We start from the raw sequence: 11,014 nt of genomic DNA, 5'->3' as shown, positions 1-11,014 counted from the left end.
AAAGTCAGACACCACCTCCTCAGCCAATCACAATGCTCAGGGAGCTGAAGCAAAGGTAAGAAATAATTAATTACTTTCCTCCCCACCGCTCTTGAGAAGCAAGGAAAACTGGGCAAATATCACTGAAATTTCAGAAATTAAGACTTTTCCCACATAAAACAGAAAAGTTTTGGAGCCAGCTTTGGGACTGCCACCCCTAAGTAGATCTGAGACTGCATCTGAAACTAAGCTGGCTTCTTAAATAGCTAGTGTCAGTCACTAAGCATTTATTAAACATTGTACATACAAAGAAAAGCAAAAACATGGTCCCTGCCTTTGAGGAACGTATACGTAGACTGGAAATAGAAGGGAGAAAGAATCAGGAAAGGCCTCCTGCAGAAGGTGGAATTGCAGCTGAAGGATCTAAGAGGAAGAGCATTCCAGTGGTGGAGGGTGAGGAGGCACAGGACAAAGGCCAGTATTACTGGATTATAGAGGAAGAACCCTGGAAAAGGAAGGAGGGACGCAGACTGTGAAGGGCTTTAAAAGTCAAAGAGAAGATTTTCTTTTTGTTCCTGGAGGTAAAAGGAAAACAACAGGGTTGATGAGTAGAGGAAGATCAGCGCTCAGAGCTGGACTCTAGGAAGATCACTTTGGCAGCTGAGTGGCAGATGGTCTGGGGGTAGGGAGCCCAGCCAGAAGGGGGACAGCCTGGGGAGTAGGGAAGGGGATATACACAAGAGATGTTGGAAAGATAGGTGGGTGAAGTGTGAGTGACAAGGCAAGCCTGGGTGATTCAAAGGGTAGAGTTTTGTTCAGTTTGGTTGGTTCAGTTGTGTTTAAGTCTTCATGACCTCATTTGAAATTTTCTTGGCTGAGTGGTTTCATCTTCAGCTCATTTTATAGATGAGGAACTGAAGTAAATGGGGTTAAGTGATTTGCTCAGGGTCACAGAGCTAGTGTCTGAGGCCAGCCTGATGCTCTATCCACTGCATCACCTAGCTGCCCCAGAGTTTTGGGGGGAAAGAGAATGAATTGGTTTGGACGTGTTGAGTTTTAGATGTTGAGTAGACATCCTGTTCAGAATGTCTAAGAGATATTTAGTGATGTAATACTAGAGCTCAGGAGAGAAGTTAGGCTTGAATATATGGATCTGGGAATCATTTGCATGGAGATAAGAACCAATGATATTGCTGAGTTAGACAGCATAGAGGGAAAAGAGAACGGTGCTCACGACAGACCCTTGGGGATACATCCACAATGGACACCCAAAATGTAGCCCCCTAAAACCCCCAGGCATCTGCTAACTTGAAAGGCGTCACTGGGATACACAAGCTTTGTCTGTGGTCTGTCTTTCACCTCAGGCCTATTAACCCTGGCTTCTACTGCTTAAATAATATGGAAAATGAGCAAGAGAGCTTGAACAAATCTCCTGCTCCTTTAAAAGAACTATAGACTTAGAATAAAACAAATTCAGACATCCAAAACCTGTGGGCAATTCAACAAATTCATTTTTTTTGAGTCACTTTTGACTGGATAAATGAAATGGTCAAAATAGATATTACCAACAGCTATTTGAAAAAAAATACCCTGTTTCACTAATGATAGAAACGCACATTAAAATCACACTGAAATGTCACATTAAACTGCTGAAAATGAAATTACAAGGGCTGCGGGAAGACAAGCACATGTGAAAGCTATGAAATGGTCCAAATATTCTCTGGAAAATAATGTCAAATTATTGCTCCCCACTCCCACCAAAAAAAAATAGGCCACTAAACTGATCAGGCCCCATGACTAGGTTTATAAACTCCAAGGAGTTCACTGACAGAAAGGCTCTGTTACATCCCCCAACATTCACGGCTGCACTGTGTGTTACAGTAAAAAGCTGGAAACAAATAACATTGCCTGTTTATTGTGGGAAAAACTGAAGAAATTGTGGTACATAAATATAACGGGATGTTTTCTTAGAAAACAACAAATATGAAGGATTCTAAAAACAGGATATATATGAACTGATAACAGGGAAATAAGTTAAATCGGGACAACAGTACACATGTCAACAAGAACCAAAACAAAACCCAACTGTGATTTTAATAGCGAGACTTGGCACCAAAAGAATTGAAAAACTACAAAAAAAGAGAAAAATCTAGGTGTTAGTTTCACACAACTGCTTTGGGGTTTGGTTTGGTTTTTAATAAAATGGAAGTCTTGCTGGATTGGGAGAAAGGAGTCAATCATGACACAGTCTGAAAGTCAATATATGATGCAAAAATAAAAAAAAGGGTCAGGGGGATGGTGAAATATGTGGGCAGTATGAGCAGCATATAGAATGTTACATGCGTGCCATGCATCCCTTCCATTTTTTTAGAGTTAAGAAAAAATACTATGGTTTAGAAAAGTGTTTTTTTTTTTCAACAAGTAACTATGGATTCACTCAAAGTTTTAAGTCTGTTTTGAAATGCTTTAATAGACCAAGGCAGGCTACAGATTACAAAGGCTATTAGTTGAACTACCCAGGCAAAATAATTAGAAATAACAGTTGTTCTATTTGGTACATTATATAATCTAATTTTGCAGATTTTTAGTACTGCAAAATTAATACTGTCATTCAGAAATGAAATTCAGTGGAGAAAATAGTAACACGTTAGTCCATCCTCAACTATTTTGGTCAGTGTTTTAAACATATATACATATATATTATATAATACACACATGTATTATCAAAGAATAATATGTACAACTCAAAGTAAATCTCTAACAAACATCTTTTTAAGTTATTCACAAAACCTACAGACCTTCACTACACAGGAATTACTCTAAAGTATTTCTACACAGGAATTACTCTAACATATTTTTTTAATAATGGCTTTTATATTTAATCAAGCACAATTTAATTATCTCCAAGAAAAAGTTTATTCCAAGGTATGCATAAGGCAGGTTCCCTCTCATTTGTGGTCAACAAGCTGTTGAAGGTGACAGTTGATCTTTTTCAGGTGTTGTGCTGCTCCTGAAATGCCTCTTGCTTCAAACAGCAGAGCTGGCAGGCTGGACAGGTCATACTGTTGAAGGAAGAGTAAATGAAATGACTGGAGTGAGAATGATCAAGACGAATGAGTCAAGGCACTCACCTCCCATTAGCTACACCTTACAGTCCAGCGTCACTGTGACTTGCCTTCTGTTCTGGTGCAGGGAAGGAGCGCGCTAGCCTTTGGATGCGAAGCCCTGGGCTTGAATCATCACAAAATGTGCAACTTTGGACAAGTTACATCTCCTAAAAGGGCTTTGCTGGATGACAGACAAGCTCTCAAGCCTAGACATTCTTGACCCCTGTGAGCAGCACAAGCACAGGACCAGTGATGCAGTTTAAAGATGATTCATAATGACCAGAGCATGCCAAGGTCCTGTTCAGACTAGCCCTGCTGCCCATGTGGTATCTGGGAGATTTATTTTAGGCTTTGGAGCCTCCTCTCATAGTCTGTTTAATAATAAGTTGTGCCTTCATAAAGTAAAATAAAGGCAAAAGAAAACATACAATTAAAAGAAACCATTAGAAAGGGGGGAGGGGAGAAATCCACAGATACTGCTGCATGTACTCATTTAAGACCGCACAGAACACTGAGATAATTATTACAGCAGGATTTCCTGCCATGCTCCCGGTGGCAAATTGAGTTTATCAGGCTAGTTACTAGTTTGCTCTTTTCCTCCTGGAGTCATACTGTGATAAAGTTAACTTGTTTTATTACAAAGTAGATTGGTTTTATATATCTATATATAAATATATATAGATATATATACTCAAAGTAGACAGATATATAATTAATATATGTAAAATTCATTTTAAAAAATCATTGGTTCTTTAGTTTTCTGGAAAGTTTCCTAAAATATAAATATAGTAAAACAACTTCTTTCAGCTTTCAGAATGTTGTCACCATTCCCATAAAACAGTGCCCCATTTTACTGATTAGGAAACTGAAACTGGTGAAGTGACTTGCTGAGGGCCACTCCAGGCGCAGTACTATAGTTGAACTTAATAAATGCTTGCTGACTGATTCTAGTGAAAAGTGGCAACAAGTGGAGTTAATTGGTTTCCTTGAATTAAAAAAAAAATACAATAATTAGCCTTAGTAATTTGTACAAAAAAATTTATCCTTGGGATTTGTATAAAAGGTATATAATAAGCCTTACCTCAAATTTTCGGTAAGCAAAGACCATTAGCTTCAAATAAAGCATGACTTTAAATTTTCTCTATTGCTTTCAAGTAGAGTTAAAGTACTTAAAATCACTTCAGAGTGTTATGAATTTATATTGCCTCCAGTGATGTTTGCAGCTAGGTGATGCCTACATACACACATACACATTATGGATAGAAGGCCAGGTCTGGAGTTAGGAAGATCTGAGTTCAAATTCAGCCTCAGGCACTTACTAGCAGTGGGCAAGTCACTTAACCTGTGCCTCAGTTTCCTCATCTGTAAGATGGGGATAACAGCACCAACCTCATAGGATTACTGTGAGAATCCAATACCATTTGCAGAACGCTGTAAACTTTCAATGAAGCACTGAGTACTGGCTATTCTACTGACCTGGCTGGTCTATGACCTTGATAGAGCTGACCCAAACTGTCTTATAAGGACATTAAGAACATGTCACAAACATATAAAGAGACTATTTCTCCTGAAGTACAGTGAAGAAACCAAAATAAGCTCAAGTGACACTCACTTTTTCTCTCTCTGTTGGGGTTTTCCTTTTAAGAGCTGCATAGTCATGATGAAGCTGTTTCAAATTGGATAAAAACCATGTTGCTTCTGTGAGAGAAGATTTTCTTTCTTTAAGTTCCTCATATTTTATCTGTAGGTGTTTCAACTTTGGTTCAGTCCTGAAACAAACACTTTTGCCATAAGCACAAGCAGAAGTATAGCTACAGGCTCCCCGAGTGGCCAACGCAAGGCCTTCACTGCGTCTTCCCTTTCCTCTCCCCCTCCTGCTGTCTCATCTCCTAGACCAAAAGCAACACGAGGGCAGAAGTGATAACAAAGCTTGCAGCTTCCCCAACACAGCACAGGGCTCCAGAGCAGTGGGAGCTTTATAAATGTTTCTAAATAAAAATAAAGGGCTAGACTGCAATATATGTAGTGCCACCCACTTTTAAAATTGTGATTTTATCAAGTATTTTGGCATATAATTTTAGTTCAGAAAATCTATAAATGTATATGGTATGTGCTATCAGGCATAGCAATCGACACGAAGCACCTACTATGTACTAAGCACCGGCAATACAAAAAAGGGGCAAAAGACAGTCGCTGCTTTCAAGAAGCTCACAATCTAATGGGGAGACAGTGTGCAAGTAAAATACAAGATAAACAGAAAACAGTACACAGAGGGTCTAAGACACTACAACTAAGAGGCTTGGGGAAGGTTTCCTGTGAAAGACAAGATTTTGGTCGGAGCTTAAAGGAAGCCGGGGAGCTGAGCAGCTAGAGCAGAGGAAGGAGGGAATTCTAGGCTCAAAGCTGATGGTGTGGTTAGTTCATGGGACAGCCGAGAGGCCAGCGTGATGGGGAGGAAGGTGTAAGAAGATTGTGCGAAGGAGGCTCTGGATGACTGTCTACAAACCTGGTAGTGCTACTAAGCACTGATAAGGCTCTTCTAATGACCTGGCTGGTCTGTGAGTAACACGTGACCTTGACAGAGCCAACCCAAACTGTCTATTAAAATGTCGTATAAAGACACTATGACACTTGACACTTACTAGCTGTGTGACCCTGGGCAAGTCACTTAACCCCGACTGCCTCACAAAAAAAACAAAAACAAAAACACAAAAAAAGACATTACGGACATGTCACAAACATGTCAAAGGGATTTTGAATTCTGTTTGTTCCTGGAGGCAACAGGGAGCCGCTGGAGTTTACTGAGTAGGGGAGCGACTTGGTTGGAACTGCGCTTTAGGAAAATCACTTTAGTAGAGAATGGACTGGAATGTAGACAGACCTGAGGCAGGCAGACCCACCAGCAGCTATTGCAACAGAACAGGCATTCGGTGATGTGGGCTCGCACCAGAGTGGCAGCAACGTCAGAGAACAAGGTGTATCCAGGAGATGCTGCAAAGGTGGAGTCAATGAAACTGGCCATGACAACAAGTTGGATATGGAGGGTGAGAGAGAGTGAGGTGACTTAGCTTGTGAGTGTGAGGGACCAAGAGGATGGTGTCACTCTCTACAGTAATAGAGAAGGTAGGAGTTAGGGGACATTTAGGGGGAAAGATTATGAGCTCTATTTTGGACATACTGAGTTCAAGAGATCTGAAAAGCAGCAGGAGATACAAGACTGCTGGTCAGCATAGAGATTGGGGCAGGAAAGGCAGATTTGAGAATCATCGGCATAGAGATGTTAACTAAATTTGTGAAGCTGATGAGATCCTCAAGGGAAGTACCATGTACTACAAGGGGGAAGAGAAGAAAGCACAGTTAGATGGGTAGGAGAACCAGAAGAGAGCGGTGTCAGAGGGTGCAGAGAGGTCATGGGTAAGGAGGTCTGAGAAGAGGCACAGGCTGTATGCAGGTGCCTTTAAGGGGTCTACCTACAGAGGGGACAGAAGAGAAATAGGATTAACAGCAGGAATGGATGGAAGGATAGAGAGGGAGACACTGAGGTTAAGGAAGCTCTGATCCCTAGAGTTTCCTGATGTTTAAAAAAAAGAGTATTCGATATACTAACTATATGGACCAAATGATTCATTTTGCACAGAAAGCATCATTAACAACCATAAAACACTGTGGACATGGAACATTAGAAATTTTTAAAATGGCTTTTAGGCTCCTCAAAATGAATTGCTGGATTATAACATAAAATTGATATTTTAGAGCCCCTGAGAAGACAAATATTGGAATATACCTGAGCAAAATATTCTCATATTTAAAACTGTAGGCTCTTTAAGGCCAACTTCCAAATATGTGACCTTCACGAAGGGAAACCTTGAGAAAGGTCACCAGATTGGGAGTCAGGAGAACAAGGACCTGATCTTTACTTTGTCCTTGGGGCTGGCACTAAATCACCCTGGGCCACAACATCACGTGTAATAGGAAGATATCTGACCAGATTGTCTACAATTCTATTCCTTTTTATCTTTCTTATATGGTTCTGTAACTGCTTTCTGCTCTGGCCTCCCCTAAAGTTGATCAGTTAATCAAAATGCATCCATTAAGCACTTGCTATGTGTGCCAAGCATCATGCTAGGCACTAGGGATACAAAGAAAGGTTACAAAAAAGTCCTTGCACCCAGCGAAAACGAGCATGATCTTTCAGGGGAAGAGATGGACGTTCAAGGAAACAGGGGACTTCCAAACCTTCCTGATAAAAAGACCAGAGCTCAACAGAAAATCTGATCTTCAAATATAAGACTCAATAAGAGACATAAAAAGGTAAACGGGACAGAAAGAAACAACATGTTATTAATAAGGGCAAACTGTTTACATCCCTACAAGGGAAGATGATGCTTGTAACTCTTGAGAACTGTATTGTTATTACACCATGTTAAAGGGGTATACATAAAGGGGGAGGGTATAAATTGACTTTTATGTAATGATGAAAAAAATCAGATCAAGTGGGTTAAATGGATCAAAGTAAGTGAATTAATCTGATCTAAGAAAATGTACTGAGAGAAAAGGAAAGGAGGAGGCAGACCAAGGGTAAGTTACATCACAGGAAAAGGCACAAAAACCTATTGCAGCAGAGGGAAAGAAGGGAGGGAGATGAGCATTGTCTGAACCTTACTCTCATCAGATTTGGCTCAAGAAGGGAGTAACAATCAGTTAGGTACAGAAATCTAACATGCCCTATAGGCAGTAGGAGGGAAAAGGGAGGTGGGACTGAGGAAGGCAGTAGTCAAAAGCAAAACATTAGTGAGGAAGGAAAAGGAGAAAGAAAAGCATAAACGGGGCGGGGGGGGAAGGATGGAGAGAAAGACACAGATAGTAATCATAATTGTGAATGTGATATATGAATATAATGTGCTATAAGAAATGATGGAACAGGCAGACTTCGGATAAACCTGGAAAGACGAGTATGGTTAGATACTGAGTGAAGTGAGCAGAACCAAGAGAATGTGACACAGTGACAGCCACACTGAGTGATGATTGACTCTGACAGACTTAACCCTTCTCAGTAATACAAGGATGTAAGACATCTCCAAAGGCCTCATGATGGAAAATGCTACCCACATCCAAAGAAAGAACTATGGAGTTTGAATGCAGATCGAAGCAGACTATTTATTTGCCGTGCTATTTTTTTCCCTTCTATTGTGTTTTGTTTCCTCTTTCTGGTGGTTCCTCCTATTGGTTCCAGTTCTTCCTTACAAAATCACTAATGTGAAAATATGTTTAATAGGAATGTATATGTGGAGCCTATAGCAGATTGTGTGCCATCTTGGGGCAGGAGGGGGAGAGAAATTTAAAACTCAAAAGCTTATGGAAGTGATTGTTGATAAATTAAAATAAATTAATTAAAAAAAGAAAGTAAAACAAAGTTAATGGTTCTGGTACTGAGTTCCTGGGCCTCATTTGTGCAAGCTGCTAGTGACCTGGTAATTAGGTGTAGGTTATGTCACCAAAGAAGAGAGAAATTATTAATATCCAATGATTTGGAGAGATTCAGAGATCCCCCTTTTTCTATACTCCTCATTTCAAAGTTCAGTCTCTTGAAGAGCATTACTAATAATGAGACTGAATTAACTCTCCTCAAGCTTGGTCAGACCCCACCCAACCTTCTACTCAGGTGTGAGTAGGGATAAATTTTTTGAATAGATTGCCCAAGCCTGGGTAATTTAGAAGTAAATAACATAATCGAAGTTTATTAGAAGAGCTCCAGCCCCTCATTGTAATAATCATTTTCTTTCACTAATTGTTAACCGATCAGACTTGACTGCCACCCTTAGGAACACCCCTTTTCCAAGGGCACATAAGCTGTGAACAAACCACCATGATGATAGTCTTTGGCATTCAAGAATGCCACTAACTTCTTATCAAAACGCTAGCATTATTAATAAAATAACTAGTTACCCAGAAAAAAAAAGTCCTTGCCCTCAAAAAGCTCATACTCTAATGAAGGAGACAACACAAATAATTGTACATACAAGATATATAGTAGAGAGGAGGAGTAGTCTCATGGGGAAAAACTACAGGATGGGGGATTTGTGCTGAGACCTGAAGGAAGCCAGGAGAGACAGGTGAGGAGGAGAGACATACCAGGGGGAAGGGGCTCGAGTTATACAGAGCTTTCAGAGCCAACCAAAAAGAGATTCATCTCACTCCTTTTTTAGCATCCCCCACAGTCCTGGTCACAAAGTAGGCACTTCAACATGGGTTGAAGAAATGATTTAATGTGCCCTTCACGATGCCCAACGTCTGCTGGCCGACCGATGGGGCAGGCCCAGCCTACGGCCCCACAGTGCCTCACGTCACCCTCTCCCTGCATCAGGCCCAACCAAAGCATCAGGCCCAACCAAAGCACCTACTTCTTTGTTACAGATGTGAGCTCCGAAGATGAGACCCACCGGACGTCCCTGTGAAATGGACACTGTTGGGCTTTTGAGTCGGTGAAAAGCAGCAAGATAGCCCAACGCTAGGCACCTCTGGACATTGGTGATGGAAGCTTTTCTAGGTTCACTGTAAAGCTGGGTCTTACAACCACGGAGCCCAGTGAGACTCTTAACCTCTCTGGACCTCAATCAGATGTAAAGAGAAGGATTAGTTTAGACCAAGGGTGGGGATCCTGTGGCCTCAGAGCCACATGTGGCCTGCTGGGTCCTTCCTTGGGTGCAGCTTTTTGGTCGAGTTCAAATTTTAAAAAACAAATCCTTTTATGAAGGGGATTTGTTCTGTGAAGTCTGGATTCAGTCAAAGGGCTGCACTTGAGGGCCTAGAGGGCCACATGTGACCTCCAGGCTGCAGGTTCCCCACCCTTGCTCTAGACCTTTCAGTGCTAAAATCCTTTGAATCACTTACCTAATTAGTTGGTTTTGGGCTTCAAACAAACACTTCCTTTTCTTATTGATATCTGTAATCACCTAAATAACACAGTAATCGTTACCATCACCATTACCACACCATATTATATGTATATAGAGCTTTAAGTACTCATAATAATATTATTATAACAGCTAACATTTATATAGTGCTTACTGTGTGCCAGGCACTGTACTAAGCAGTAATCATAATAGATTCTCACGGCAACCCTGAAAGGTAGGTGCTATTATCATCCCCATTGTAGAGATAAGGAAATTGAGGCAAACAGAGGTAAAATGATTTGTCTAGGGTCACACAGCTAGTGAGTGCTCAAGGCCTGGTCTGACCCCAGGTCTTCCTGTCTCCAGGCCCTACAGCCTAGCCACTTGACCATCCCCCTGCCCCAAGCAGAAACAGCATGTTATCTTGGAAAGACTCAGACTTAGGAGGTCATTGGGATCATAGCCCAACCCCCTCACATAACCAGCAAGGTTACATGGTTCACCCAAATTCTGTTAAGAGGTCCCCGACCTTGTCTTTTTGAGTTGCCGTATTTTCCTGAAGCACTGGCCGCAGAGCATGAAGGATGCTGTGAATGTGTGTCAAGAACAAACCTCCCCACCACTGGCATAATTTGTTATTTGCACTCCAAACCAGATCCCCTGTGTGTCCTTCTGAGGCAAGACAAGCACCAGCCAGTCTGTGCCAGACTGGGAAAATGTTTGCACAACTGGGGTGCTTTGCAGATAAGCAGACCCTCCTATCTTCATAATCTAGCTGTTCCCAAGGGAAAAGAATGTGGCTTTTGCCATCACCTTGCTCCTCCATTTCAGGAGGGGTTTTCAGCCTCTTCCCACCTTTACTGCACCTTTCCCTTCCCATACCATGCCCCTTTAGATGGAAATATGTTTTCTCTCCTCTATTTGTCGCACAGCCATAAGTAGGCAAACCTGTAAGGATTATGAACTCTTTGGGTTCTACATGCATGTTCACTTATCTTGTAATAAACCTGGTTTTCACATAAGTCTTGTGACGTT

General features: G+C 41.2%; 1 protein-coding gene across 1 annotated transcript in view; it reads right to left on the bottom strand.

Moving 5' to 3' along the window:
- Positions 1 to 2,422: 2,422 nt before the first annotated feature.
- CENPU (centromere protein U) overlaps positions 2,423 to 11,014 on the bottom strand; it is a 53,653-nt gene continuing 45,061 nt past the window's right edge. The window contains exons 11-13 of the mRNA XM_021007672.2: positions 9,978 to 10,039; positions 4,699 to 4,855; positions 2,423 to 3,041 (exon numbers count right to left, since the gene is read on the bottom strand). Of these exons, the coding sequence (XP_020863331.1) occupies positions 2,928 to 3,041; positions 4,699 to 4,855; positions 9,978 to 10,039 (333 nt within the window). The 3' untranslated portion in view covers positions 2,423 to 2,927. The remainder of the gene's footprint in view (positions 3,042 to 4,698; positions 4,856 to 9,977; positions 10,040 to 11,014) is intronic.

This window comes from Phascolarctos cinereus, unplaced genomic scaffold (assembly GCF_003287225.1).
Source record: "Phascolarctos cinereus isolate Bilbo 61053 unplaced genomic scaffold, phaCin_HiC Scaffold_9;HRSCAF=440, whole genome shotgun sequence".
Lineage (NCBI taxonomy): Eukaryota > Metazoa > Chordata > Mammalia > Diprotodontia > Phascolarctidae > Phascolarctos > Phascolarctos cinereus.
This window is presented reverse-complemented; position numbering and strand designations above follow the sequence as displayed.